The sequence below is a fragment of the Agaricus bisporus genome (genome assembly GCF_000300575.1).
Source record: "Agaricus bisporus var. bisporus H97 unplaced genomic scaffold AGABI2scaffold_7, whole genome shotgun sequence".
NCBI classification, from domain to species: Eukaryota; Fungi; Basidiomycota; class Agaricomycetes; order Agaricales; family Agaricaceae; genus Agaricus; species Agaricus bisporus.
In genome coordinates, this window is record NW_006267370.1 from 228,428 (window position 1) to 255,860 (window position 27,433).

Below are 27,433 nucleotides of genomic sequence, written 5' to 3' on the forward strand. Positions count from 1 at the left end.
CTTATATATATTTATCAGTAGAGGTCATAATGTTTTCGGGATTTAGGAGATGCATCAGATATAAATGAATTCCTCCAGGGGCAGAGACGCGGTCACGTGCAGCATCGCGTCGTTCGTTTGTTTGTAGTCTGCACCCAATCCAATCCAGCGACACCCCCAGCCCGGCAGCAAAGATGCCCCGCACGGCCCCACTCATCCCCAACGACGAGCTCGAGCATACCCGCATCCAGCTCGAACACAACCTCCGCTACTCGGAAGCTGCCATTCATCTCTCGTCTGCCACTGAGTCCGCGCACAGCGACGACGATGACGACGACATCGACAGCCTCGAGTACCCCAGACACAATTCCAACCCAGTTTACAATGACTTTCCTTCTCTCGAGCACCGTTACCCAGTGGAAGATGATGTCCCAGGACACGGCTGGTCATACCGCACAGGCGATGACTATGAGGAAGGCATTAATCCATACGGCGCAGAGTCTCTTTCAACCGCCGCTCACCACGCCAGCGCCGTCACTCTCGGCGCAGGTCTAGTCGGACGTGGAGCTCGCCGCGATATGAGCTTAAGCGGTGCAGAATATGACCCAGAGCGACCTTTAAACGATATCATTGCAGGCGTAACCAGCAAACTCAGCATCTTTGATACCCCTTCCCGTTCCAAACGCGCAGTAAGTAGTCGCTCAAATCGGTTTTTTTCGCCCCCTCATCTGCCGTTGTAGACTTTTGATAGCATAACAAATAACCCTCTTGTAGTTGAGGACAGCGCTGAACTTGATCACATACTAGAAACAGGTTCCCAGCCACCCTTGTCCCGCGCCGTTCGTATAGCCTCCCCCGTCACATCCGGTTCATCCTCGCACTCAGATACGGACCAGGGGCCTCCAACCCTTCAAGCTCGTCCGAAACTTTCCGACGCCCTTCGTGATGTCGCCCTTTCACCGAAAAAATCCCATAGCCCCCCAATCCATCGCCATAAACCTCAAGCTTCCTCCTCAGGAGGAGGAAGTAGACGCCCCAGCGCTTCCCATGTTGCGACCCCTCATCCCGCAAAACGAACCAACAATTTCCCACCCCAAGCTCAACAGCAGGATCTCGTCGCCCAACCCCCTAGTCCATCATCTTCGAAAGAGTCCAGGTTTACCCGCATGGCTCACGGACTTGCCAAAGAGATTGAACGTGAAAAGGGTAAACTCAAGGCGTCAGCTTCCACGAAAAGATCGGGCCCTGGCCCAGATAATCTTTTCCATGATGGAACGCATGGTCATGGTCCCAAGACTTGGCAGAGAGACAAATCGCGGATACAACTGCCCGACGTGACGGGTATTACCAATGCAATTGAATCACCTGCCAAACTAACAGCGGAGTACTATGCCTATCGCGCTGAAGGACGGCTACGAGAGACTGAAAGTAAGTACTGAAAATCAATTGGCATATATCCTCTCATAAGAAATAGACCGTCTTCTGAAAACGTTGAATATCGTTCACAACAAGATCCAACAACTTGAAGAAGAGAACGGTATTTCAAGACGACGAGTACGTGAACTCGAGATGGAGTTGGAAGATTGCAAGAGGGACGTTCTCCGTGAACGCACTCGGCTGATTGAGCAAGAAGAAATCCTCAAACAACGACAGGCGGTGCTAAGGATGGCGAAAGGAAAGGGACGGGCTAGGGATTATCCTGCCGATACATCTCAGCTTCACGAACGATACAAGGAGGTCGTGGAAGAGAAAAAAGGTTGGTGTTACACGATCTACACTGTTGCACTACATGCTGATTTATGTATATGCTTTTTATAGCACTGGAAACACTTATCAATTCTCTTCGGACCCAGCTTACTCGACTGACCCAAGAACTTTCTGCACACCGCGAATTGCTCACCGAGCTCAGGACTTTACGGGACGTTGACTCGGCCACTCTGAGAGAGAAGAGTGCTGAGATCACGCTGCTGAAGAGCGAAGTGGAAAGACTTGCTGGTGAGGTCGAAGTCTTGAGAGACGTCGTCGAGGAAGGCCTACGCGAGCGACGGGCGGCGCGAGAAGCGTCTTCGCAGCAAGACAACATAGAACAGGATGTTCCTCCCGTTCTTGAGCGTCAAGACGAGCTTGATGAATCAGAAGATGAGGAAGAGGCAGAGGACGAAGAACTGGAAATTGAAGCTGAAAATGCCTCAAGGACTATGGCTCTGGACAAGACAATAAGAACCGACCGTGCGACCGAAGGATCTAGAGGAGCCCGATTTATTGACTCTGCAGAATTTGAGAGAATATCGGCGGAAATCGATGAAAGGAGGTCCGATCACTCAATATCGGCGGACCTGTCGCAATTCTCCCATAGCAGATCGCCAGTCTATTCGCCATCCCCTAGATCGAGGCGTCATAGGAAGGCAGACACATTTGTCCAGCGACCTTGCTCTCCCGAGCCGATTTCAGATATCGAAAATGAAGATGAGGCAGGTGTGAGGCCGTCGGCGCCACCCCTTGTTGAGGCACAGACGCTTCGTTCGAGCCGAAGACGCAAGGCTGAACCCGAAGCGTCTTTCCCAAAAATTCGAGGCAAGCGTTTGGAAAGGTTGTTTTTCGCTGCACCTGAACATGATCCCCGAACATGCACTACGTGTAACCAGCGTCGGCGGGAATCCGACGAACATCCCGTGTCACTCGCGTGGAGAAATCGTAGGACCCAGGCCACTCGTCAAACGAGGCACAGACGTGCATCCCATGAACAAGAGGATGAAGGATTCGCGGAAGAGGGGGACGAATTTGAACAACCTCTGGAGAGAGGTCAACGCCGTGAGCGAAGTCTTCAAGATATCAACGAAGTGCGTTTAATTGCACGACAAGAGGGCCTCCCTCCTCAGACCATCGTGGCACGGATCATTCGGGAATTGGAGGATGACTTTACTCACTATAAAAGGTAACTGTCATCCATTTATAAATCATCGGCCGTAATCGAACTCACAACACCACAACGAAAGCATCTATATTGAGTTGGCAGACCAGTACAAGGAGATGGATGCTGCGTCCAATGTAGCGCAGAGGAACACCCTTGCTCGACATTTACGCGAGGTAGTTGACGTTTTGGAGCAAAAGGTGAGCGATTTTTGCGTTCAGCGGCGCTGTTTCTTATGTCGGGTGAAATAGGGTGACCAGATCGCATCGCTTTACGACCAGCTAAAGTTCAAGGACAAAGCGGGGAGGGCGAGAGTATAATATATCGAGTACTTGAGTAGATATTGTAGCACTTTCTTGGAAATATAAGCGAGTGTTTGGCTTATGTAATGCCCGTCATAGCCCTATAGTGTCCTCTCCGCCAAGTTCCACCCCCACCACCACTACCACCACCACCGCTGTCCCCGCCAAAATGCTTTCCAGGCGCGTCGTCGTCGGTCGTCTCTCGACCCTCGCCCGCGCGTCCAGGTCGCTCCGACCCACACCGCCGCCGCTGATCCGTCGGGGGTACGCTCTCGCACGTGGACCCTCGCACAACGACCCCTTTGCGAACGGCACCAACGCCTACTATGCAGACGAGATGTACCGTCTGTGGAGGCAGGACCCGAAGTCTGTTCATACATCTTGGGACGTATACTTTTCCGGTCTCGACCAGGGGATGCCTAGCCACCATGCTTTCCAACCTCCTCCGACCACTCATCTACCCCACCCAGCTGACGGTGCACCCGCTCTACATGCCGGCGACGGCGCAGAACTGAATGACCATCTCAAGGTTAGTTTTTAGCGCGTGCCCACGCCTTTGATTTCCGTGCACTCAATTTATTCAACTCAGGTCCAACTCCTCGTACGGGCGTATCAAGTACGCGGACATCATGTCGCCGAATTGGATCCTTTGGGCATCTTGGATACGGATTTGGCTGACGTTCGCCCTCCTGAGCTCGAACTCAGCCGTTATGGTTTTACTGAACGTGACCTCGAGAAGGATATCACCCTCGGTCCAGGTATTCTTCCCCATTTCGCTACCGAAGGGAACAAGACGATGAAGTTGAAGGACATCATCAGAACCCTTAAGAGAATCTATTGTGCGTAATTTCTATTCTTAGCATTGCCTCTCTTTCCCCATGAGCTAATCTTTTTGCGCTGCAGGTGGACATGTGGGTATCCAGTATGTGCATATCCCTGACAAGGAGCAATGCGACTGGATCAGGGAACGTGTTGAGACCCCCAAGCCATGGAATTATACCGTCGAGGAGAAGCGTATGATTTTGGACCGACTTATCTGGTCTGAATCTTTCGAGAAATTCATGGCGAGTAAGTATCCTAATGAAAAACGTTTTGGTCTTGAGGGCTGTGAAGCCCTCGTTCCCGGTATGAAAGCCCTCATTGACCGTTCCGTCGAAACGGGTGTCAAGCATATCACTATGGGTATGCCACATCGTGGTCGTCTCAATGTCCTCGCCAACGTCATTCGAAAGCCGATCGAGGCTATCCTCAACGAGTTTTCTGGTGATGAAGATGATAACTGGCCCGCCGGTGATGTCAAGTATCACCTGGGTGCCAACTATGTCCGTCCCACACCTTCGGGCAAGAAAGTCTCCCTCTCACTGGTTGCCAATCCTTCGCATTTGGAAGCTGCCGACCCTGTCGTGTTGGGCAAGACCCGCGCCATTCAGCACTTTGAAAACGATGAGATTGCCCACACCACAGCTATGGGAGTCCTCCTTCATGGTGACGCTTCATTTGCAGGACAGGGCGTCGTTTACGAGACCATGGGACTCCATAGCTTGCCTAGCTATGGAACCGGAGGTACTATCCACCTAATCGTCAACAACCAAATTGGGTTCACTACGGATCCTCGTTTTGCGCGTTCTACGCCTTATCCCTCCGATATTGCCAAATCTATTGATGCCCCCATCTTCCACGTAAACGGCGACAATGTCGAGGCTGTCAACTTTGTCTGCCAGCTTGCGGCTGATTACCGTGCCAAGTTCAAGAAGGATGTCGTCATTGATATTGTCTGCTACCGTAGATATGGTCACAATGAAACTGATCAACCAAGCTTCACCCAGCCAAGGATGTACGAAGCCATCAAGAATCAGCCTACTCCTTTGACCAAGTACACCAAATTCCTTGTCGGCCGTGGCACCTTCACAGAGAAGGATATTGAAGAACACAAGAAGTGGGTGTGGGGTATGTTAGAAACCGCTGCGAATGGAGCCAAGGACTACGTACCCACCAGTAAAGAGTGGTTGTCTGCCGCCTGGACTGGTTTCCCTTCGCCCAGGCAGCTTGCGGAACAAGCGCTTCCTACTCGTGCTACCGGATCTGATGTCCCGACGCTTCGGCAGATCGGCAAAGCTATTTCCACTTTCCCCCAAGGATTCACTACTCACCGTAACCTCGCACGTATCCTTAATGCGCGTGGCAAGACTGTTGAGGAGGGTACCAACATCGACTGGTCAACGGCCGAGGCTCTTGCCTTTGGTACCCTTGCATTGGAAAAGATACATGTTCGTCTGTCTGGTCAAGATGTTGAACGTGGAACTTTCTCGCAACGGCACGCTGTTATCCACGATCAGGCGAATGAGCAACAATATGTTCCTCTTAATGACCTTGGTTCGAACCAAGCGCGTTTCGTTGTCTGCAACTCCTCCTTGTCTGAGTTTGGTACCCTCGGTTTCGAACTTGGTTACTCCCTCGTATCACCAGACTCGCTTACCATCTGGGAGGCTCAATTTGGTGACTTTGCCAACAATGCGCAATGTATCATTGATCAGTTTATTGCTGCGGGTGAACGGAAATGGCTCCAACGCACTGGTTTGGTCGTCAGCCTGCCTCACGGTTATGATGGCCAAGGCCCAGAACACTCTAGTGGAAGGATAGAACGATTCCTTCAACTTTGTGATGACCACCCACATATCTACCCCTCGCCAGAAAAGATTGAACGTCAACATCAAGATTGTAATATGCAGGTTGTCTATCCAACGTACGTACTCGTCTTCTCATGATATACAGTTTGTTGATGCCTTATATGCCAGAACCCCTGCCAACTACTTCCATGTTCTCCGCCGTCAGATCCATCGTGACTTCCGTAAACCTGTGCGTTCCATTCTTAGTCGTCCGTAGTTCAATGTTGACCTCGCCGCAGCTTATCGTCTTCTTCTCGAAGAGTCTGTTGCGCCATCCCAAGGCTCGCTCGTCACTCGATGAGATGGTTGGTGAAACACACTTTGAACGCTATATTCCAGAAGCTTCGGAGGACTTGGTTGCCCCCGATCAAGTGAAACGCCACATCCTCTGCTCAGGTTCGTGGAAAGCTTCGATGACAGTTGCGATCTTTGATTTACACATGAAACTATAGGTCAGGTGTACTATGCACTTCTTCAGGCTCGTGAGGAGCGTGGCATCAAGGACGTTGCCATCAGTCGCATCGAACAGCTCTCGCCCTTCCCGTATGACATGGTAGGCACTTTTGTGACGGATTGAAGGACTCGGATTAACACAGGGATTCTAGGTCACTTCCCACCTCGATAAATACCCCAATGCTGATCTCCTTTGGTGTCAAGAGGAGCCCATGAACAACGGCGCTTGGACTTATATTGGACCCCGCATTTACACCGCTGCTAGCAGGACTCAGAACCACAAAGGGAAGTATCCGTACTATGCTGGTCGTGAGCCCACTAGCTCCGTTGCGACAGGTAGCAAGGTAAGCCATTCGCTCATGCGCGATGCATCAGTCACTCAAATTTGACCTCCCCCATCTTATAGACGCAACACAAAAAGGAGACTGAGGCATTTGTCAACACCGCTTTCGATACCTGGACGGAGATGCACCATCTTAAATAGACATCACTGCCCTTCAATTTAGTATCTTTTTGAATAATGTAATATCCCTACTGGCGTAGATATATATAAAATTAGAAATTTTCTATCGGCGTAGTCCGATGATCATAAAGTAATGCCTCACAGTCACCACTCCCACTCTGGTCAGTTCTGCAAACATGCGGCAGGAACATTAGAAGAGGTCGTAAAGCAAGCCATCGAGCAGGGATTCCAAGTTTTTGGCCTGACTGAACATGTACCGCGATATCGCACCTCTGACCTGTACCCCGAAGAGGTGAGCGGGGGGTAACCCTACCTTCTTTATCAATCACTTCTCTGATGATATTGGGTTCATCAAGAAAGAACTATCGCCAGCGATACTCTATCAACAATTCATTGCGTTTCTCCACGAAGCATCTCGCCTTCAAACCCAATATGCTCCTCAAATCAATCTTCTCATAGGCCTTGAGACAGAGTTTATCTCAACGCAAGATCTCGAAGAACTTTCTCATATTCTCACACAACATCAATCTATCATTCAATACATCGTCGGATCCATCCATCACGTCAATGGCATTCCGATAGACTTTGATGAACCGACGTATCAAAAGTCCTTGGCGAGTTTCGCGTCAGAGGGTCTTACTCCGCGAGATCAGCTCGAGAGGTATCTCTCTGCCTATTTCGATGCGCAATATGAGATTCTACAACGATTCAAACCGGAGATCGTCGGTCATATCGACCTCTGTCGGTTGTACACTCCTGAACTCAAGTTTTCTGATTTTCCTTCTGTATGGGGTAAACTTGAGAGGAATGTCGAGTATGCGATTTCCTATGGGGCTTTGTTTGAGGTTAATGCTGCCGCCTTTCGTAAAAAGTGGAATACCGCGTACCCCGGTATAGATGTCGCTGAGGTGAGTTGTATTTCAAACTGACACGGTTTCATGCGTGTCTAATGCGTAGGTTTCCAAAGCTCATACTCAATCTTGGTGGACGCTTTGCCCTATCAGACGACAGCCACGGACCTCATGCAGTCGGTCTCAACTATCACAGGACATTTCATTACCTCAAAAGACTAGGCGTGACAGAACTATGGTACCTGACAAAGTTAGAATCTACAAATTTCGCCGGAAGAACGGTCCAGCCCACAAAATTAGACGGGTGGTCTGAGCATCCGTTCTGGTTGCCGATGCTGGCAAAATAAGGAGTTCTTACGGAGTGTAAGCACTCATTCAGTTAGCTTCAGGAACGGTCGCTTAACATCGATCAGGCAACGCATGGCACAACCATGGCACAACAGGGGACATGGGCTCCACGATCTCGTTTCAGGAGACGAGAAAAACATGGGCGATTAGTCAAGTAAACATATACTTGTCGTATTTGCTTTCTCGTGACGGGCGAAAGTTTATGTCGCCGAATACTGATGGCATTGATAAACACGCTACGCCAACGCCTATCTAAAGCATACTTGATATAATCTTTTCAGAGTCAGTGAACACCTTTGCAACATCTACACAGTTCACCATCGAGGGATCGAAGGGGATCAATCAGCCCGGCTTGTGCAAAATTCCTATCTTGGTGCGATGTGTCAACCGTATATTCTTTTCCGTTCACTCGGACCGCGCCATGTGATTTAAAGTACTTATGCAGTCCGAGTGAACTCTATTCTCCGTTTGGTCCGGCTAAAGATGAAAGATGAAAGTTGAGAACCTTTCAAATGCCGAGAACACAAAAAGAAGTGCTGTAGAAGACCACAGAAGAATGTCAGGGCTTGGGGGGATGATCCATAGCGAGCGATCAGACTGTTTTCGGAAAAACCAGGACAATAGACAAAAGTCGGGATTATCCACCTGGCGAGCGCTGAGAACTTATCATTGAAGCCGATTTTTCGCCACTTACAGGATCATTCAGGATAAGGGGCCATGTAGGCCCCTCTTCTTTTCGCCGAATGGCACCCGCTTCTTCGCAGTATAACTTGAGCCGTATCTTTTTTTTTGGGCGGTCCGGAGCCCTCGTGGACTTAACACTGCTTGACAAGGGTCTAAACCTGATTTGAGAAGCGCCACCATTGATTCGGACCGACAGGCTTGCGAAAATCATCACATGTATGATCAAAAAATTAAATCTTCAATGGGAAATTTGGAAAACGCTCCTCTGCCATAAATAACTTCGATTGAGGCACAGGCGTCGCTATATTTTCCCCCCCTACTATTTGCTTTGATGACTAAGCTATATGCCCAAACCGAACGGCATTCAATCAGCTACACGACAATAAAGTGGAAGGAATTTTGAGAGGAAACGTAACATATACACAGAGCTCCAACCAAAAAAAAAAAAAGACAAATGAAAAAAAAGGTGAAAGGGAATAATAATAATAGTTCACCGTTTGGGATATAATGCGTCAAAGCATGAGAATGCCGGGAGGAAAGGGTAAAGGGTAGCGAGATATATAAAACGGAGTTTATGTCTGAATTGAATGTCAAAAGGTTCAAAACTACAAAGAGTGAGAAAATGTTTCAAGGAGTGTATCGAAGGGTAATGAAAGTAAGACTCGCAGCGACATTGCAAAATTTCAGTCCAACCGGAAAAAAACGCTGAGCCGTGTTTGGAGCCGAATTACCAAAACACAGGATTCAAGAAAGTCAGTCCCATGGCCAGGAGGGATAAGACGTAGGGGATGGGAGGAGGGGGAGGGCAGCTTTAGCATATGTACGTACTTTAGTAGTGCAAAAAAGAATTGGTCAAATAAGCAAAGCCAGAGAACAAAAAAGCAAGCGGAAACAGAGCGCAAATCGGGTCATTCCGAAGTCGTATCGGTTGAGGGTAACGCAGGAAAAAGGGTGATCGTCTGGTAAGGTATGGGTTGGTTGGGTAGCACCCATGCGCCCGAAGCCGTAGACATCTAAAGGAATGAAGAGCGGAAGAAGAGGATAGATCAAGAAAGGAAAAAAGGAACAAAGAACAGCGATCCGGAAGATGGTGAAAACGAGATAAGAGGCGAATGGAAGAAAGAGGGATTGTTCACTGTGTGTCTTTCCGCTGACCAATTGCAGCGGAGCCAGCGTCACTACCAATGGTCCCAGTTTCCACACGTACCCCTCGTTCAGAACTAACGCTCCGAATATCACGACCTTCTTCCGCCAGTTCTCGGCCTATCAGACCGGCACCACTCGCCCCACCATGATCGTCATCGTCATCTTCATCGTCCTCGGCAGCTTCTGGACTATCATCTCCTTCGAGATGTTGCGCAAAATCGGGTTTCCGAAGCATTTTTCTAAAGGCATCGGCCATGATGGCCGCATCTGCGCCACTGAATGGAGCGTCTCCAGCCGATGTCGTCGAGGCGCCATCATGCATGACGACACTTGGCGCATTTCGATCCCTTTCACTCATGGCAAGACCACCCACACCCGCTGCTGCACTCCCTGTTCCCACGGGAGAATGGGGCGGTGGAGGTAAAGAGGTTGTCGGAAGAAGGGGTGATCCCTGTTGAGCGGCGTTTGGCATCATGGGCGAAGCTGAGCCCATTGAATTTCTATTTGAATCGAATTCGTCTTGATGTTTCCGGCGTAACCTACGAAGGATGAGGAACGCGAGGATACATATTGATGCGACTGCGAGGAATCCAAGGACGGTGATGACAGCTATAGCCCAATGCGGAAATCCGGAATCAGACGAATCAGACTGGACTGAGCCCGAGCTTGTTGATGAAGAAGTGTTGCTAGCACTTGCGGCAGCTGATGCTGATGACAGAGATGCTTGAACCACCGAGCGAGATGAAAGCACGGAAGCAGAGGAAGCAGAGGCAGAGGCCGCTGACTGAGAAGCGATGACCACGTCCAAGTATGTGGTTTCTGCGAGATATATTACGTGTAAGAAGGGTTGTGGTAGGAAGATAAAAGTCTAAAACGGATAAAGTAATCCGCGAAGGAAGGGTGTGTGTGCTGAGAAAGTGAAGGGTGAGGGGTAGAGGGGATTGAAGGTGAAGATTTGAAAATAAAAGAAACACTCACGGACTGCAGAGAAGATGGACTGCGACTGTTCACTCCCATCGAGGCCTTTGTCGCTGCGGGCAATCACCCAATAGTAGGGAAACGAAGTATTTTGTCCATTCCAATTGAACCCTTCATCACCGAACCATGTATCATTGACCTGCGCAGGAAAATCACCTGCTTCCATGAAAGGATTTGGGTAATCGCGTTTGTGCAAAACTTGTTCCTTAGAGTCCGCGCGGAACAGGTATATATCGACCAGATTGGTTTGAGTCAGGTCAGGACGACGCGAGTTCCCTGTGACAGTCCCCCCTTGGTGAGCCAAAGGGAGAAAATGAGGATCTGGAAAAAGGTGACGCACATATGAAGGATGTCCATTCGTGCTGGGCCACGGTCGTATCAGCAGTGGGCCAGCATGAGATGACGTTGTTTCCAGAGAGAAGTCTACACTGTCGCTTGGCTTCGGCTGATTGCCGGTGTCAGAGCGATGAGGATGACGAGAGCGACGAGGGACATACCGATTGCATCCTGGTCTGCGATGGTTTGGCGGCGTTGGAGGCCTTGATCGGGGGAGTGCATGTCGCGCCGCCGTCGTTTAGCAGGGCGAGGAGAGGCATGGGTGGGGAGGGGCAGCGGCGGGGGGAGGTCGACGTCGGGCGTCTGGAGGGGCCATGGGCTGAGGGGCTTTGGGCGTGTCGAGGGCATTGGATTGGGACGATGCACAGTTCTACGAAGAAAAGCGGTCGCAGGCCAATTGCATTATCCGGTGGCGGGGTGCGAGTGCTGTGGACGCCGTGGACGACGACGGGCGGGGTGTTGAGAACGTCGGGAACAGCGGCGACAGGGATCCTGGTGGTCGGTGGTGAGAGAACAGGTGACAAATAGTCACACCCCCAATTTTGCAGTAACGTCACACCCACTGTCATATTCCGCAAAAAGAAAAGAAAAGAAAAAGAAATAATAATAATATACAGTCTAGCCTAGTCTAGCTACTCCCCCAGGACCCCCCGCCGGTTCATGTGCCGCATCAGCAGCTCGTATCTGACCCCCGCCTCAGCACAGCGAAATTTTGAGAGGAAAAATACTCACGTCAACATCGTCACCGCACTGTTGGGCACCGTCCGCAGAAGATTGACCGACAATCCCCGGTACAACCCCGTCCAGCCCTCCTTCACCACCAGCTTCCGCACGGTATATAAAACCCCGCTGCGCTTCACATGCCGGGGATTCTCCACAAACCGCGCCTCGTTCGAACACATATTGCCCACCCGCTCCGCAGACGGATACCGCTTCACCATCCCATCCGAACTCACATCGTCCGCCAGCGGCCGCCTCTGCGTCTGCAATCGCGTCCGTATCACTTCATGTGGATACGTCGCTATGGACGCTGTCATTTTGGACACGCCGCTGCAGATCAAAATATCCTGCCACATCAAGGGTTTCCCAGTATCGCGTGCTACAACAGGCAACATCAGTCAGATCACCACTCGTATCTCCGTCACTGCATGACATTACCAATCAATATCTTTAGTCTTTCATACAGGGGAAACTGCACCGCAACATGCAGAATTCCCAAAAGGCTGGGCAGTAAACCTCGATAAAATGCCCTAATCCCTTCCGTCCGGTATATCGTGACAGCCGCGTCCAACGTATGCCGATACCGAACCTCATTCCTCGCTTGTGTCTTGTCCACTTTGACATCAGCGAAGAAACTAGGGGTAACGCAGATCATCGCTTACCATAAACCTCGTCTTGATCACCCATAGTGGATTCGTCGCAGTAGAACTCACAGCGCCAGCAGTCATAGCCGAAAGAAGGTGTAACGACCAAGGATGCTCCCTCATCACGGGCTGGTAGCCCTTCACCTGAGCTGCGGGATATATTTGATCGTTCTTCAAATTTCTCGCTTGGTCGGATATGCCCAGTGGCGCCTCTCCAAATGAAGATTTGATGAAATCGTAAACTGAAAAGTATATGGCCCATGTCGGCAAATAGCCAAGAATAGTGGGACCCAAGCCTCGATATAAGCCACGAAACCCGTCCTGAACGACGATTAATTTAACAGTACCTGAATACATGTTAAAGATCAATCATATTCAGTAGGGTTGGCATGACTCACCCCATATTCCGTTGTATCCTATTTCGCCTTGGATCGCTCTCTGAGCTTGTAATTTCGTCTTGACTACATCCAAGGGGCAGGTCGCCACGCTAGCGACCAGTCCTCCTCCTGCACCAGCTGCTCGTCAAAAGTCCAGTAGCAACAACAAAACCATCAGCAGTTGATCAGCCAAATCATAAACTGTAACTACGAAACTCACCAACTATACTCGCAGTCCATTTGGGTCTCGACTGGGTTGATGATCCACCCATATCTTTACCCCGGAAGGGGCGACCTACAGTGTCGTTGTCGCCTTCGTCTTCACCCACCTTCTGCCTAGAGGGTATCTTCGTACAAAGACGAGAGGGAAGAAAGCTGCTGAGGAAAGAACAATGGAAGAAGAGTCAAAAAAAGCTGAGCGCATTGGTGCCATCGCTCACCAAAGCTCGCTCCCGGTTCTTGCCGCTTCCGGCAGTCATTTCTGATCCGGCATACCGGAGCTCTCACAAAAATAGCATGAAGTCATTAGTGGAGTAGGACACCGACTGCAATATATATTGAGTGCTTTACATCGTCACCATTTCACTACCATTCACCACCACCATGGAACCCAAAGAATACGAACAGCCCAGCTCTAACAAATTCAATCAAGGCATCCGTGACAATCGCCCAGAAGGTAGTTTTCTCAGTCTTCTCCCATTGGCACCTTGTGATTAATTTCCGATAATCGCAGGTGCAGGCCCTCCCCAAGCCAAAGTTCTTGGCGACACCATCATCGACTCCGATGCAAGCGCGGAATCAGGTTTAAACAATTCCGCCTTTCCGGGTCCTCCTTCGTCAGCCACCAGCCAGGATGTTCACCAGGGCCTTGGACACCCCGGAAGCGGTATGACTTCCAAAGAAGTCCGACACGATGGAAGGCAACAGACACACAAGGGGCAAGGTCAGGGAGCTGGCCAATGGGGTCCTCCAAAGGAGAGGGAAGTAGAATTGGAACGAGGGCAAAGAGTCTCTGGAGATAATGTTGGCCCTACATCTCCTGTTTGATTGATCCTTTTACATAAAGAAGCTTGTATTCGGGAAAGAGATGATACATATTAAATACAAACACGGAAGTACAAATGGGAGGGTATTCATGATAGTGAGAACGGCTGAGAAAAGTAGACGAACTCGTTTACAAAACGCAACCCTTCCCACTTTCAATAGTGTTATCCGCGAAAAAAGTCCCAGTCCAAGATCAGGAAAAAAGAAATCTAGCCTACAGTCGCCATGTCACATAAATCCCATATTCCAGCAGCCACTACATCTGCACTCCAAATATCCCACTCTGTCCACCTCTCTGGCAGCACCAAAGAGAACATATCCGCTTTGCCAGTTCTCTTCACCATGGGTCTGGCTCCCAATCCCCTATCCGAGGGCCTCCTCATATCCCTTTCAATTAAAACAAAGCTTTTTAAACTCCCCAACCACCTATCCACCATCTCATACTCTTCCTTGACTCTCACATCCCTTGCTCCATTTAGCCTCCTCGCATTGAAGCACAAACTCGTAACATTCGGAAATTTCTCTTTCGTTGAATAAGCGCCGGCGCACAATCTCAACCTCTTGACATCTTTCGCTTGATAAAACACCCCCCTCTCAACATTCATCAGCGTAATTGTCTGACAAGTTTCTGCCAAAGCCTTCGCATCTGCCGCCTTGGAAAGGAAATACTCTCCGCAAGCGAGTGATCTCAACTGCCCTGTTGCTTTCAAAATATCCACAGCCCACGCTAATTCTTCATCGTCATATTTCCCCGTCCCAATCCACAGATGCCTCACGAGGCATCCTATTTCAACACGTCTTGACAAAAAATCGCGAAAAGATCGTATACTCTTTTTGGTCCATAGAGCAAGCGGTATATGTGGCAAACAAGCCTTATAAGATTCATATTGAATAGTTTTCGACACTCGCAAAAGTGTCCGGAATGTGTCCATAGAATTGGCGCCTATGCGCTCCGAAGGTATAGGCGCGCACTGTTCAAGAATCGATATGCGGAGTTCAAGTGGGAGGTCCATGATGGACAATTGTTGCTTCATGGGACGTGATGTTGAAGGCTGCTGTTGCTCGGATACACCTTTATCCCATAAATCGTCGTACCCTAGACCGTGATTCTCGTCCCCCAAAAACATGTCTTCATCTTTAGGGTCTCTCGTAAATCCCCGGGGCGGTGCACTCTCGCAGCAATCCTGTGAACACGAGGCGTTACTGGCACCCGCATCATGGTCCGACTGCGTTTTGAAACTCCATTGACCGAGCAACGCTGTTACGACAAACGAAAGCGGGAAAATCAAGCTTAATGGCGCCCAAAATTCATCAAGAGCATGTGCAATCCAGCCCATCTGCTCGGAGAAAATAAAAAGGGGCGGTGCGGTGAGCTATAACAGGACAATAAGCACAACGTTTTCCATCAAGCGGCAGGTGGAAAACACGAGGACGCAAGGCAACCGCGAGCGGTACCAGTACCTCCGAGTGGCCGGCACGATGAATCCAAGTACTCACCGTCAAACAAATCCTGTGTTCTTGTGGAAATCCAAGTATGGTTATAGGCGGACGGCCGTGTTCAACAAGAATACTTGAGGGTGCCGGTGATGGTCAAACAACCGAGAGTGACGTTATATATATTGTGACAGTGCGCCCGGCACGAGTTTGATGGAAATGATAAGATTAACTTGGTAGTGGGACAGAAGATTGCAATAAGCCTCAAGAAAGGAGTAGCCGAAATGGGCGTCGACGAGCGTGATTTGAGTACTGATCCAGTCAGTAGGTTGAAGAAGCAGGCGCCGCGGGGATTGAATGAACGAGTTGTAGTTGACTGTTACCGTTCTGTTGTCCTTTTATCGAGTCTGCATATGAAAGCTCTCACCAACACCGTATCGGAGAACACACCCCGAGTCAGCCGTCGATGAGTTACGCAAATGGCGGATCTCAATGCCTCGAGGGACAATAACTAATGCGTGTCGTCCGTCACGAGGATCGACTTGTTTCCAGTTTAGTAGATGTATCAACGATTTTTGGTGAAAAAGCAAACGGTTAGTCGATTCGTTACAACCCGATATAATCGGCTTCGAGTAGCTCCACGAGTAATGCCGTCAAGCATTCAAGTTAAATTGTTTCAAGGTTTAACGGCCATGCCTAAATACGTCGGAAGCGACTTGACAGCGTTCCTTTCCATTGAAGTAGAATGTTCCCATCATGCCCGGCGTGTGTCGACTCGATGCTTTTCGCGAGGGGGGTCGAATTTTCACCGTTCCAGGGTACTCATGAGCAAAGATGAATCTCGAAGCCCTGTAACATCCAGAAAAGCGGATCCATCGTGGACTAGTCGAAGCGTAGTAATCCCCATTTAAAAGGCCTTCGGAACCTACTTGTATATGAGACGCTAGGAAATGTTTCGAGTCAATCTGACGATCTTCATCGCAAGCCCGAAACAAACGCCGCGCTTGGATAGTCATTCGACTAGATCTTGCTATAAACTGCGGTGACGCCTGAGCGAGCCGCTTAGAACGACATAGCAACATGACTTGATGTCGCAGGCGAGACCAGTAACGGAATAACTCAATTTGTTCTGAATATAGCGGTTCACGAAGACATTAGCGCGCCGTAGGGCTTTGACGGAAGACTTATAAGTAAGGGCTGGCGCTGATTGCGAACAAAGCTATATATATTACATAAGCGCTGCAACGTACTTGCTTTAGTACTTGCAGAGTATCTTTCTGAGAATAACTTATGGACAGGGCTTACACAAATCTACTGGCCCAGCTGCATACCACCAGCCCGTCTTTGCCGCTGACCACCATCCAGAGTGCTCTCGCTCATTACCTCGCCAATCTAGCCCCGCTGCCAACGCCTCTTGCAGCAACCGCTGTTTCCTCGGCACTATATCTCGCTCAACCTTTCACAAATGAAAAGCTTCAATCACTGTTAACAGCGTTTCGTCATGCCATACATCTGAAATATCGTGGCATTAAAGAAGATATCAAAACTCGTCCACGCATCGAAAACTTGTTCTCCAAGTCGCTCAATGGCGCTCTTAGTAGCTGGGTCACTGACGTCGTCAAGGGCACACAGGGAGGCCATCATATCCTCAGGCTTTCATCCCTATCTGGCTTGCTCTTGGGTATCCACGACCTCGAAATCGAATCTAGGACACTCTCGAAACGAGATCAAATACAACTTGGCAGCGCACGGAGTGCTCTGGAGGATGAGTTAATCATCGCTACTGCTGAGGTCATGGACGCGCATTCCCCTAGGCCCACGCCTGAATCTTCAGGTGGCTGGGAGTTAGAGTTTCAGCCATCCGATCGGGGTATGTCCTGCGTCTGCCTGCCACGAACATGTTGCTGACAATCTGGCTCCAGATGTGCTCACAATGGCACTTCTAGTTGCCTCGCATTCCCTGCCTCTGGTGTCCCCTACCAAACTTCAAATCCTTCCATTACACAGTCTCATCCATCTCGTAGTCGTTACTATATCCTCCACACTCCATTCAGGCAAGTTCCTACGTGAATTGGCCACTTCTATCGTCCGGCAGGATGAGCATCTTGTTCACATTCCTGTGAGTTAGTCCCTTGCACATGAGGTTGCTGGTTGGTCATTGAGACAATATTGGTTTATAGCCTAATGCACCAGTCGCCCAAACCTTGCATAGCATCACTGCATCTCCAGTCTTGGGCTCTGCTGCCTCATTGACACGCCTAGGAGCACACAGTCTGAGGTTGCTGCTTGGAAGTCGTTCTACTTCCAGGGTTACAAAAGGTCTGAGCGCGTCTATGGAGACCCTCGACATTCTACGAGACATGGCAATGCAAATCGAGGAAGATTGGAATAAGGGCCACTTAGTGGATGTACTCGAACATGATATAGGTGAGCAAGAGAAATATCTCTTCCCAATTCAACAGTTTCGTCATCTCAGTTGTCAGCTCCCGCAACTCGCCCAATCACACAGGCAATATGGACTACCTTGAAAACGCTATTGTTTTCGGTGGTTATGATATCAGAAGCTATACTGTCCTCCGTGGTTTATATCAAGCCAGCGTCTTCTCCTTACAATCAAGCGTCCACCACGTCGTCAGAGCTCGCACTTCAAGTACTTCACATCTTCTCACATTTTTCCTTTATAATATCTCAATTTGGTGGCGTAACGTCAACGTCGCCAGGTTTCGAGCAACTTAAAAAGACTTTCTATCTCGCTCTCGACATTTTGTCACAAGTAGATAGTGCGTCCTACGGAGGTCAAAGTAGCAACAGCCTGCCTGAAGACTATGTGAGAGACCAAAGTCTCTTCCTCCAGTCTCCGTCATTCACAAACGGTCAATGGGTGCCACTCGTTTTTTTTCAGAATTAAACTGACGTGTTTTCAGCCCCAAAATCTATTAAAAACTCCAAGAAAGCTCTTGTGCTGGCGAGCATAGAACAGTTGGTACCGGCTCTTAGCGAAGATTGCATCCGTGAACATGTGCTCGATATATGTTTGCCGTGAGTTTTTTCGTGTCTCCTTTGATTTCCGCGGCACTTTTTCCTTCTCCTCGGCTCCTCCTCTCTGGTTCCTCTTCTCTAAAATCAAACTTTTGAGAAAACAAATTGAAAGACACGTCGGAAATTTCCTTGCATGACCATGTCTTCTGACAAATCTAATTTTAGACACCTATCAGAGGTTTCTCATCGTGAAACATTTGAATCAGCACACTCGGTCATTCTCGCCGTTTTTGCCTCTCACGCACTACAGCAACAACGACAATCTGTGGTAGTGTCAGATCGTGTCGATTTGCAATCGGCGTATTCCGAAGACAATGATTTTATCAAGAAGATGGTGCCTTTCTATGCGCGTTGCTTAATCGAGGTGAGTATCACGGTAATTAATTTTCGTGCAGTACAACTGCGCAATAAAGAACCCCGTACCCGGTTTTTTGTTGGCTTTGTCTTGGCGACATGCCAACCTCTTTATCCTCGCTCCTATATTGACCACTTTTCATTAGAACTCTGCCGAGGGGAAGCTAATTACAACTCAGTTGCGAATGGCCTATTCCGCCCTTGTCAGATGCGCAAGCGCAAGCGGGCTGAACGTTGATACTGTGCCAGTGGAGGCATCGACTCTTGCCTGGTATTGCATTCAGCTACTTCTCGATGCTATCCAGTTTAAGGAGAATATCGAAGTGGACCAAGAGCGGCTAAATCGACTGCTTTTGATGCTTATCTCAAGTATTCCATCACTTCCTCTGGTCCTCATGCTCCAGGCACTCGAAGAGATAAAATCGATCATCACCTCCCTTCCCCCACCTTCGCCATCGTCATCAAATACGGATGACCTGACGGAGAAAAAGGTCATAGAGCCGAATGAACTAGTGAAAGCTTTGTTTGACGAACTTATTGAACGGGTAGGATATAGGGAGAAAAGCGCTGTCATGCAGTGGTGGTATCGGAACCAGTTGGGATTAAGCTTTCAAAATAGCTCAAACGTGTCATCTGAGGATAATCATGGCGAGGTCGAAACTGCAACCCTACCACAAGGCGAGTAGCTGGCATGATGACAGCCGTTATTATCGGTATCAAAGATTGGTGAGCTGTGCTGTAAAACGATAATTATTAAATGAATGACTTGACGCTCATATGGCCGTAGCCATAAGAGGGTTTTGTGCCATAGGGGGGTTCACCCTAGTCGATCAACTTGCCGGCTTCGGGATTTCAATGCTTCGGTCTGATTAGGCATCCCGACTTTACTGCTTGGGCTGTCATGGACAACATGAAATAGACTGCTTCTCTGGGAAAGATTTTTCGAGAAAAATTCTCCTTTCAGAAAACGTTAAGTGGAAGGAATACGATGCTCTTTAAGCGAGCTGATAGTACGGGCTTTCTGCCCTACATAGGCAGGCACGTTTATTTGCATTCTGAATACAAACTTTGCTTCTTTAGAGAACTCTACTACGGTCCTCGTGTCTCGCCCTGCTGACTGATCCCATCCAAGAACCATCATTCCAATTTCGTGAAGAACATAGCAGTGACAGGTTAATGTAATCCGGGCTTTCGTCATCCGCAAAATTTGTTGAGCCATTTGGTTTTCTATTCAGAGCGCTCCAGGCCTGACCTCACCCACGGGTTCTCGCGCCACATTGCCTCGCATCACCGGATTCCTCTCTCCCCAGTGTCTATATCTACTCTGAATCGAATTTGGTTTGTGAGAACGTCTAACATTCAGAAAATGGAGCTTAGCAGTCAGTTTGGCCATTGCTGGATGATTTTCATGGTAGATAATGAAGGCGGCATGTTAATCCTACTACCACGCGCCCTGGCAATAACGTCAGTAGGTCACGTTGATTACCGGTAAATCTATCACTCGAAGCATATCTTTATATTGCTTCCGTCATGCTGTGCTAAAAATTGCCGGACGATAACACCGGGAAGACACCTGAAAGGAATCATTCAACCCTATTAATTGAATCATTTCACGAAGTCTTCCCACTGTTTTTGTCGACTATGCTCCACAAACCCTGGTCCAGAGGGCTTAAAAGTACTAGTACTTCTGATTGTTTTCCGTCATATCAGTTCTTGACTCATTTGGATTAGTCCACCGGTGTTTTGACCGGTTCACCGAATATGTTAAGTCATTACCAGTAGCAAACTTCTCTGATGGAGGGAAATTTCAGCAATATCAGCCGGCTTGATGATAGGGGCTGAATCCAGCTCTCAGATGTGGTTGGTAAAGGCAACAAATCTGGATATGAAAGAGGAACGCATCCCCAATGGAATGTAGTTTTGGGAGTAGGTTGCCCTACCATCACCGGCTAGAAGATCGCCAGTCGACGCCAACGTGAGAAACGCTTATGGGTGATTCCGAAAGAAGTAACAGTGAGAAAATCGGTAAATAGTCACCGCCTGGGAAGCTGCTTTCTGAAGCTGTTTGGGGATAGGTAAGGTCCTAACGATGTACGTTCCACCCACTATTCATCCTGCTGGAATGCTACTTAGTGCGTGACTATTATGAGCGGCTCAACGAGTCATGACATGACCGAAAAGAGTCAGGCACTTTCTCACTTATGTTTTTATCTACTGCATCAGGACCTCTATCATACCTGGGCGCATTCCAGCTGGTCAGGGAGAACACCGGGGATCAGGGAACTTCGGCCGCCTTTTTGTACGCCGAAGGGTTACATATTCCAGCTCACTGGATATAGGCGACCCTACAATGTGCCGGTATGTGATCGCCAGGAGGGCTAAAAGAGTTGCTGGCGGCCGCAGCCGAAATACAGCATCGTCGGCCTTCTACTGGGACAGAACTTCCCACTCACTGGTCTTCCGGCTGGATCACTCTCACCCTCATTCCCGGCCGAGTCGCGGTTGTTCAGGGACAACACCGGGGATCTGACTGCCTAGCTGAAATCTATCTCCATTTTCATCTATAATTGCCATTTGACCACCAGATGGACATCTTCGTAGCTCCGACATTCGTAAAGCCGAGTGGCCTTTTATATCATGCCGATAACAGGATGGAAGTGAATACTACAGGCTCCCGCCTCATCCGTTTCTTCTGCTTCTAACCTTCAAGCTTTCCGCTTTCCCAGTGCAATTCGTTGCTGCCGCTATGACGGACTTGTATACCAGCAAAATTTCTCAACTACCTCACATACCAGATGACATGAGCGTTGCTCAGTTCATGCTTTATTGTCAGCATGAAGTGAGACCACCCATAGACGACGATTTACCTTGTCTTGTGGAGAGTCGGACCGGAAAGACATTAAACCTCGCACAGGTGAGGTGGAGACGTTCCTGTGATTGGCTTTAGAAATTATTCCTTGTTCGCTAAAAGATGTTTCTAGCTACGACGTTATACGTTTGGTCTAGCCAATGCATTGCGTTCCGATTATAACATAGGTATCCTGCATCCGCACATCTTATTATTCTCACTTAAGACTATCTATTTCTAGGCAAAGATGATAGAGGTAAAGGCACTCAAGGTGTTTGATACCGGATTAATTTGACCCTTTCTTTTCTACTCAGTGATGATTCTGAGTCCGAACACTATTGGTAAGCCATGGATTCATTCAAGGAGGTTCCTGCTTAGTGTGGCATCCAGATTACCCTTTGGTAGCATGGTCGATACATCGCCTCGGAGGAATTATAACGTTCGTTGTTTGAGCTTCTCATAGGTTTAGTCAATCTCCTAATCGTTTTCAACCAGTTGCTCCAACCCGCAGTTTACTGCCGACGAGCTATGCCATCAGCTTCGGACAGCTAATGTTACCTTCATGATTGTCCACTCTACCGTCCTCGACGTCTCCTTACATGCCGCGCGTGTCTGCGAACTCCCTGATGACCGCATAATACTATTGGATAAGCCCGGGTATGCCGTTGGTAATCTACCCAAATCTAAATCTACTCCCCTGCCACCTCGCGGGATGGTACCAGATCTGATCGCCAAGGGGTCGAATATTCCATGTTGCTTCACGGAGCAGACTTTCCAACGCGGGGAAGCGAAACACAGAGTGGCGCTATTGGCATGGTCTTCAGGGACAACAGGGACCCCGAAGGTGAGTACATGTTCTATGTATCATTTTGGTGAGATGTTGCAATGATATGATATTCATTATATTCTTCTCTAGGCCGTTGCGATATCTCATTATGGAGTGATTGCGAATGTGGTCCAAATGGCAGCCCAGAGCAGCAATTCTCGCGGCTCGCATTATGGTCCAGGTGATTCTGTTATCGGAGGTCAGGAAAACCCCCTGGCTCATTTTCTCGATGTGGAACTTATATTTCATTTTAGTCCTTCCATTTTTTCGTGCGTATTTTTGGTTCATCCCCTGTGGTTCTATGATTTGAAATTGACTGCTCCATGGACCAGACGTTGCCGGCTTTGTGATATCTGTTTGTTACTCCTTTACCCATTCAAATCTCACATTAACCCGTCCAGTTTAGATTCATTTTATGCTATTCCGTTCAGTGAGTTACAAGTATCTGTTTTTCTATATGTCGTCATTCTCGCTTCCCCCTTATATTACTAGTTGAAATTAATCGTTATGCCCAAGTATGATTTACTCGACATGCTCGATACCGTTGCCAGACACAAGGTGTCACACTTATTGTAAGCTCAGGCACTTTTAACCACGCAGATGTTGCTCACAATCAGCCAGACTTGTTCCCCCGCAGGCCGTGGCCCTATCAAAAGTGAGTTGATTCCGTAATTCTTTACTTCACATTCTGAGAATCTGTCATTAGTATCCTCACCTTGATAATTATGATCTTAAGTCCTTGAAGCATATTGCAACGGGTACAATTTCCAGTCGTTTGATTTCAAAGTGATCGATATTCAGTGGACCGCAGGTGCTGCCCCATTGTCACCAGACGTGCAGAAAGATCTCCATACGATTTTTCCAACGCTCCGAACTGGTCAAATTTATGGTGCGAAGTTTGGCCAGATGAGCATGCCGGGTTTCTAATACAAACTTTCAGGAACGACTGAGCTGACTGCTGTTGCGGCCATGTTATCAGCGGACCAGCAGCAAGGTCCTCTCGGAAGTATGATGCGTGATCTCTTTACACATGGCCGTCAGTAAGCTCATTTGATGTAATCAAGGTGGCGGACGTTTGCTTCCCGGGACTGAAGCTCGAGTTGTACGTCCTGATGGAACGCCGTCAGACCCTGATGAACCTGGAGAGCTCCTCTTAAAAAGTCCTGCTGCAGCCCTTGGATATTGGGGTAATGCATCAGCGTGCGTTTCGTTTTCACTTTCTTTTTGATCTATGGGGCTAATTTATTAAATCATAGTACACAAGAAACCTTTATCGATGGGTAAGTGTTGTCTATGCCTTCAAAAACTCGATTAATTTGGTATAGATGGGTACGTACAGGAGATCAGGTTATCGTCACGCCAGACCAGGAAGTGTATGTACTGGATCGTATCAAGGTGAAATCAATTCCCACTCAAAACTCCCCACACTGAGAGAAACAATCTCTCAGGAATTCATCAAAGTAAGAGGATTCCAGGTAGCACCAGCAGAGCTCGAAGGCTCTTTATTAGGGCATCCCGACATTATTGATTGTTGTGTGGTCGGGGTAGAAGATGAACGCAGCGGGGAGGTTCCTTTAGCTTATGTGGTGTTGTCTGCCGATGCGAAAAAGAGAAGTTTGGAAGGTCCACAGATGGCATCAGATATCAGTGAAAGTATCCAGCATGTGAGAGTTTTGCTCCCTTCTTTGTTTATTCGTTCGTGGTTGATTGACTGGGTACGCCCAGTATATTGCTGAGAAGAAAGCACGTTATAAACATCTCACGGGCGGTGTTCAGTTCATTGACACGCTGCCGGTATGTTTTTGTTTTTCTGGAGTCGGCAAGCGATGTTCATTTTAATTTCCTAGAGGAACGGCAGTGGTAAGCTCTTGAGAAGGATATTACGCCAGCGTGCTCGTGAAGATAAGAAGCATGTTCCAGATCCATGTCAATCGAAATTATGAAGATAAAGGCTAGCCAGAGAATGTGGCGTAGTAACACTAAGCACGACTGCAGGTTCCGGCTTTGCCATCTTCACATGGCTGTATTCCACCTGCTATATTAAGACTACGAGCTGATCACGCGGGACATTCAGCATATGCTATCAATTCAGTATAGCCAATGAATTCCGTAACTTAGCTTTGTCGTATATATAAAGTTCCCGGGACAACGTTGCAACACCTTCCGAACCTTCCCCCTGATACCCGTACCACACCTGTGTGCCCGAAAGACAGAATGGAATTCCAACCACTGAAGCCTCAACTTCCGCATATTCCCGATGACCTGACCATTGGACAATTCGTTTTCGACCACGTGCATGCTGTGAGACCGAAAGAGAAGCCTGGAACTCCTTGGTTGATTGAGGATGCGACGGGGAGAAGTATAGGGAAGGAAGAGGTGAATACCCGCCGAAGTTCTGTGATTGTCACCGGATCATGAAAGAGACTTACTTGAATATCGTATGTATAGCTGCGTGAACGTACTTCTTGTCTTGCCAAGGCTCTGAGATACAAGTACAATGTTGGTGAAGACGATGTCGGTGAGAAAATATCCAAATGATCAACGTCCATTTTTGACGATTTTTCCATTTGGTAACCTCTAGTTCTTCTCTTCAGTCGGAATCACATTGGTAAGCAAACCCAGCGCTACCGTAGTACCACTGACAATTGTTAGTACAGATTATCCGGTTGCCATTTGGGCTGTTCATCAACTCGGAGCAATAATATCGTGAGTCCAAAATCTCAGCTAGCTTGATGATGGAAATAATTTACTTATAATAGTGGAGCAAACCCGGATTACGCTGAAAATGAATTACTTTATCAACTTCAAGCCACAAAAGCAACTATCTTAATCGCTCATCCTGACGTACTCTCTGTCGCCGAAACCGCTTCACGACAATATGGCCTATCACCTGAAAGACTCCTCATATTCAACACTTCCACTTCAAAGATTCAAACAAAGAACACTTCCATTGAAGATGTTATCCAATTTGGTCGTACACATGCACCTACTACTTTTCAAGAACGAAAATTAAAACCCGGCGAAGGAAAGACAAAATTAGCTTTCTTGAGTTTCTCTTCCGGTACCACTGGACGACCAAAAGTGCGTCTAGTTCACTTTAGTGGACTTGGATTCAAAGGAACGCTGATTGAATTCTCACTTATTTTAGGCAGTGGCGATACCTCATTATTCTCCTATCGCAAACGTCATACAAATCGTAGTCCATAATCGCGTACATGAAGAGTATTGCGCATTTGAAGATCGTCGATATAGACCTGGTGATGTTGCCCTTGCAGGTTAGCGTTAAAAAAACTATAGAATATGGACGTGACTGACAGAATCATTCAGTTCTACCTTTTTATCGTACGTCTATTAACCAGGTTTTTTTTTGGCTACTTGGACCTTACGACTTTGTAGATATCTATGGTCTTGTCATAAATGTAAGTGGAACTTTGAAAATGAATTATGGCTACGGCTAAATTGTTCGCATCACACAGTTACACTGTTTGTTATTCAGCGGAGTAAGCCTTATTTTATGAACCCAAAGTTTCGTATTGAGACAATTTTTCGAATTTTTTTTTTTCAGATGTCATTGGTGGTCGTTCCTAAATTCAATTTCGTACAAATGCTAGAGAGTATTGTCCGATACAAAATCAGCCATTTACTGTACGTCCACCCTCAACATGAAAAAGTTTCGAAGTCTAATTTATGGATGGTAGTATCGTACCGCCCATGGTTGTCCTCCTTTGCAAGGTTCGCGCTAATAAATATCCACAACTGATAGGGTTCTGAGAAAAGCATTCGAATTAGCATCCAGCGGTGAAGAACTATGATATAAGAAAATCGGTTCGGATGATCATGAGTGGGGCAGCACCTCTATCTCACGAATTGAATCAACAATTATTCCATATGCTACCAGATGCACACATAGGACAGGCCTATGGTTAGTTGAGAAATGAGTTCGTTTTTATAAACAAAAAAAAAACTGACTTGTGCCGAAAAATAGGAATGACGGAGACGTGTACTGCAAGTACAATGTGGTCGTTAGATAGAAAACGGGGTGTATCTGGCGGTAAGTTGATGAGCAAAAAGTCAGCTCTTATAGCGAATGTTTATTTGGTCCAAAGGTAGTGGAACGTTATTGCCAGGAACGATTGCGAGGATTATTAAACCAGATGGGACGTTGGCTGGGTATGATGAACCTGGTGAACTCTGGATATTCAGTCCGTCGAATGCGTTGGGTTACTTGAATAACGAAGAAGCGTGAGTGATCCGTTGGTTCCATCTTACGCTTTAAAAGCTCAGTTTTTGTACTTACAGGACTAGAGAAACATTTGTAGATGGGTGCGCTCTTATTTTCTAATCTATATAACTTGGGTTTATATTGGACGAGTAGGTGGGTTCGGACTGGTGATGAAGCCAAAATAAGACCAGATGGGGAAGTCTTTATTCTCGATCGCCTAAAGGTGCACAGTATATCCGGCCGCAATAAATTATAGGGCTAACTTTTGATTGGCACAGGAAATTATGAAGGTGAAAACAAAGTGCTACTCAACCTAGTTAACGAGCTTTCTTATCGTCTGTCTAGGTGAAAGGGTTCCAAGTCGCTCCAGCAGAATTGGAAGGTTGCATTTTGGAGCATAAAGACGTGGACAGTACTTGCGTAGTCGGTGTCCCTGATGAATACAGTAAGTGTTGTGTTGTTGTTCAGGATAGGATTGACGTTTGACGTGGGCCAGGTGGTGAGGTTCCCATGGCGTTCGTGGCATTAAGAGTAGACGCGGCCAAGCGGATTGAAGAAGACCCCAGAGAAGCAGATGCTATCAAGGCTTCCATTATGAAGGTAAGTAAGCTCGCTGGACATACTAAGCGATGAGGCTGAGTTGTTTCTAAGCATGTTGCCGAGAACAAGGTGGCGTACAAACATCTTGCTGGGGGAGTCGAGTTTGTCGATGTAGTACCTGTTTCGCCAAGTGGAAAACTGTTGCGACGGGTTCTGCGCGAGCGGGCGAGAGCGATGAAGCAGAGGGAGATCAAGGCAAAGCTGTAGT

At 48.0% G+C, this 27,433-nt stretch overlaps 8 protein-coding genes across 8 annotated transcripts; 5 read left to right on the forward strand and 3 right to left on the reverse strand.

Annotated features, from left to right (window-relative positions):
- Nucleotides 1–158: 158 nt before the first annotated feature.
- AGABI2DRAFT_186290 (hypothetical protein) lies at nucleotides 159–3,290 on the forward strand. Its single transcript, XM_006462296.1, has 6 exons — nucleotides 159–668; nucleotides 720–1,407; nucleotides 1,454–1,735; nucleotides 1,798–2,914; nucleotides 2,976–3,090; nucleotides 3,142–3,290. The coding sequence occupies exons 1-6, from the start codon at nucleotides 174–176 to the stop codon at nucleotides 3,208–3,210; spliced, it is 2,766 nt and encodes a 921-aa protein (XP_006462359.1). The 5' UTR covers nucleotides 159–173; the 3' UTR covers nucleotides 3,211–3,290.
- Nucleotides 3,291–3,299: 9 nt separating this feature from the next.
- Nucleotides 3,300–7,300, forward strand: AGABI2DRAFT_193525 (hypothetical protein). Its single transcript, XM_006462297.1, has 9 exons — nucleotides 3,300–3,721; nucleotides 3,782–4,031; nucleotides 4,096–5,935; nucleotides 5,988–6,048; nucleotides 6,098–6,254; nucleotides 6,311–6,411; nucleotides 6,464–6,655; nucleotides 6,718–7,066; nucleotides 7,131–7,300. Exons 1-8 carry the CDS (start codon nucleotides 3,362–3,364, stop codon nucleotides 6,793–6,795), a joined length of 3,039 nt encoding a protein of 1,012 aa, XP_006462360.1. The 5' UTR covers nucleotides 3,300–3,361; the 3' UTR covers nucleotides 6,796–7,066; nucleotides 7,131–7,300.
- Nucleotides 7,301–9,194: 1,894 nt separating this feature from the next.
- On the reverse strand, nucleotides 9,195–11,618 carry AGABI2DRAFT_206620 (hypothetical protein). Its single transcript, XM_006462298.1, has 4 exons — nucleotides 11,279–11,618; nucleotides 11,122–11,226; nucleotides 10,782–11,057; nucleotides 9,195–10,622 (listed from the first exon to the last, which is right to left on the reverse strand). The coding sequence occupies exons 1-4, from the start codon at nucleotides 11,463–11,465 to the stop codon at nucleotides 9,790–9,792; spliced, it is 1,401 nt and encodes a 466-aa protein (XP_006462361.1). The 5' UTR covers nucleotides 11,466–11,618; the 3' UTR covers nucleotides 9,195–9,789.
- A 44-nt stretch (nucleotides 11,619–11,662) lies between these two features.
- Nucleotides 11,663–13,267, reverse strand: AGABI2DRAFT_193528 (hypothetical protein). The gene is made up of 6 exons (XM_006462299.1): nucleotides 13,079–13,267; nucleotides 12,880–12,996; nucleotides 12,500–12,828; nucleotides 12,276–12,444; nucleotides 11,850–12,216; nucleotides 11,663–11,801 (listed from the first exon to the last, which is right to left on the reverse strand). The coding sequence occupies exons 1-6, from the start codon at nucleotides 13,128–13,130 to the stop codon at nucleotides 11,750–11,752; spliced, it is 1,086 nt and encodes a 361-aa protein (XP_006462362.1). The 5' UTR covers nucleotides 13,131–13,267; the 3' UTR covers nucleotides 11,663–11,749.
- A 186-nt stretch (nucleotides 13,268–13,453) lies between these two features.
- AGABI2DRAFT_193529 (hypothetical protein) lies at nucleotides 13,454–13,984 on the forward strand. Its single transcript, XM_006462300.1, has 2 exons — nucleotides 13,454–13,534; nucleotides 13,592–13,984. Exons 1-2 carry the CDS (start codon nucleotides 13,462–13,464, stop codon nucleotides 13,903–13,905), a joined length of 387 nt encoding a protein of 128 aa, XP_006462363.1. The 5' UTR covers nucleotides 13,454–13,461; the 3' UTR covers nucleotides 13,906–13,984.
- A 31-nt stretch (nucleotides 13,985–14,015) lies between these two features.
- On the reverse strand, nucleotides 14,016–15,693 carry AGABI2DRAFT_179131 (hypothetical protein). The gene is made up of 2 exons (XM_006462301.1): nucleotides 15,400–15,693; nucleotides 14,016–15,275 (listed from the first exon to the last, which is right to left on the reverse strand). Exon 2 carries the CDS (start codon nucleotides 15,237–15,239, stop codon nucleotides 14,112–14,114), a length of 1,128 nt encoding a protein of 375 aa, XP_006462364.1. The 5' UTR covers nucleotides 15,240–15,275; nucleotides 15,400–15,693; the 3' UTR covers nucleotides 14,016–14,111.
- A 922-nt stretch (nucleotides 15,694–16,615) lies between these two features.
- On the forward strand, nucleotides 16,616–19,571 carry AGABI2DRAFT_223622 (hypothetical protein). The gene is made up of 7 exons (XM_006462302.1): nucleotides 16,616–17,206; nucleotides 17,259–17,455; nucleotides 17,517–17,763; nucleotides 17,820–18,209; nucleotides 18,261–18,375; nucleotides 18,541–18,739; nucleotides 18,876–19,571. Exons 1-7 carry the CDS (start codon nucleotides 16,627–16,629, stop codon nucleotides 19,413–19,415), a joined length of 2,268 nt encoding a protein of 755 aa, XP_006462365.1. The 5' UTR covers nucleotides 16,616–16,626; the 3' UTR covers nucleotides 19,416–19,571.
- Nucleotides 19,572–24,617: 5,046 nt separating this feature from the next.
- AGABI2DRAFT_72962 (acyl-CoA synthetase) lies at nucleotides 24,618–27,432 on the forward strand (the record flags this gene model as incomplete). The annotated part of the gene is made up of 20 exons (XM_006462303.1): nucleotides 24,618–24,779; nucleotides 24,852–24,921; nucleotides 24,985–25,011; nucleotides 25,061–25,109; nucleotides 25,163–25,484; nucleotides 25,552–25,678; nucleotides 25,731–25,745; nucleotides 25,800–25,822; nucleotides 25,880–25,903; nucleotides 25,969–26,048; nucleotides 26,102–26,135; nucleotides 26,193–26,325; nucleotides 26,389–26,454; nucleotides 26,510–26,645; nucleotides 26,703–26,726; nucleotides 26,779–26,824; nucleotides 26,904–26,915; nucleotides 26,971–27,070; nucleotides 27,122–27,225; nucleotides 27,277–27,432. 20 exons carry the CDS (start codon nucleotides 24,618–24,620, stop codon nucleotides 27,430–27,432), a joined length of 1,710 nt encoding a protein of 569 aa, XP_006462366.1.
- Nucleotide 27,433: the final 1 nt, after the last annotated feature.

Excerpts from the sequence above, each read along its gene's own strand:
- AGABI2DRAFT_186290 (XM_006462296.1), top strand. The coding sequence starts at position 174 with ATGCCCCGCACGGCCCCACTCATCCCCAACGACGAGCTCGAGCATACC. Across the intron at positions 1,408-1,453 it reads ACGGCTACGAGAGACTGAAA|ACCGTCTTCTGAAAACGTTG; the intron begins GTAAGTACTGAA and ends CATAAGAAATAG. Across the intron at positions 3,091-3,141 it reads TTGACGTTTTGGAGCAAAAG|GGTGACCAGATCGCATCGCT; the intron begins GTGAGCGATTTT and ends CGGGTGAAATAG.
- AGABI2DRAFT_193525 (XM_006462297.1), top strand. The coding sequence starts at position 3,362 with ATGCTTTCCAGGCGCGTCGTCGTCGGTCGTCTCTCGACCCTCGCCCGC. Across the intron at positions 4,032-4,095 it reads AACCCTTAAGAGAATCTATT|GTGGACATGTGGGTATCCAG; the intron begins GTGCGTAATTTC and ends TTTGCGCTGCAG. Across the intron at positions 6,412-6,463 it reads CGCCCTTCCCGTATGACATG|GTCACTTCCCACCTCGATAA; the intron begins GTAGGCACTTTT and ends CAGGGATTCTAG.
- AGABI2DRAFT_206620 (XM_006462298.1), bottom strand. The coding sequence starts at position 11,465 with ATGCCCTCGACACGCCCAAAGCCCCTCAGCCCATGGCCCCTCCAGACG. Across the intron at positions 11,058-11,121 it reads CGAATGGACATCCTTCATAT|GGAACTCGCGTCGTCCTGAC; the intron begins GTGCGTCACCTT and ends GGACTGTCACAG. Across the intron at positions 10,623-10,781 it reads GTCCATCTTCTCTGCAGTCC|AAACCACATACTTGGACGTG; the intron begins GTGAGTGTTTCT and ends TATATCTCGCAG.
- AGABI2DRAFT_193528 (XM_006462299.1), bottom strand. The coding sequence starts at position 13,130 with ATGGGTGGATCATCAACCCAGTCGAGACCCAAATGGACTGCGAGTATA. Across the intron at positions 12,445-12,499 it reads TGATCAAGACGAGGTTTATG|ACACAAGCGAGGAATGAGGT; the intron begins GTAAGCGATGAT and ends AAAGTGGACAAG. Across the intron at positions 11,802-11,849 it reads AGTGCGGTGACGATGTTGAC|ATACGAGCTGCTGATGCGGC; the intron begins GTGAGTATTTTT and ends GGCGGGGGTCAG.
- AGABI2DRAFT_193529 (XM_006462300.1), top strand. The coding sequence starts at position 13,462 with ATGGAACCCAAAGAATACGAACAGCCCAGCTCTAACAAATTCAATCAA. Across the intron at positions 13,535-13,591 it reads CCGTGACAATCGCCCAGAAG|GTGCAGGCCCTCCCCAAGCC; the intron begins GTAGTTTTCTCA and ends CGATAATCGCAG.
- AGABI2DRAFT_179131 (XM_006462301.1), bottom strand. The coding sequence starts at position 15,239 with ATGGGCTGGATTGCACATGCTCTTGATGAATTTTGGGCGCCATTAAGC.
- AGABI2DRAFT_223622 (XM_006462302.1), top strand. The coding sequence starts at position 16,627 with ATGGACAGGGCTTACACAAATCTACTGGCCCAGCTGCATACCACCAGC. Across the intron at positions 17,456-17,516 it reads AGCATCTTGTTCACATTCCT|CCTAATGCACCAGTCGCCCA; the intron begins GTGAGTTAGTCC and ends ATTGGTTTATAG. Across the intron at positions 17,764-17,819 it reads TGTACTCGAACATGATATAG|CTCCCGCAACTCGCCCAATC; the intron begins GTGAGCAAGAGA and ends CTCAGTTGTCAG.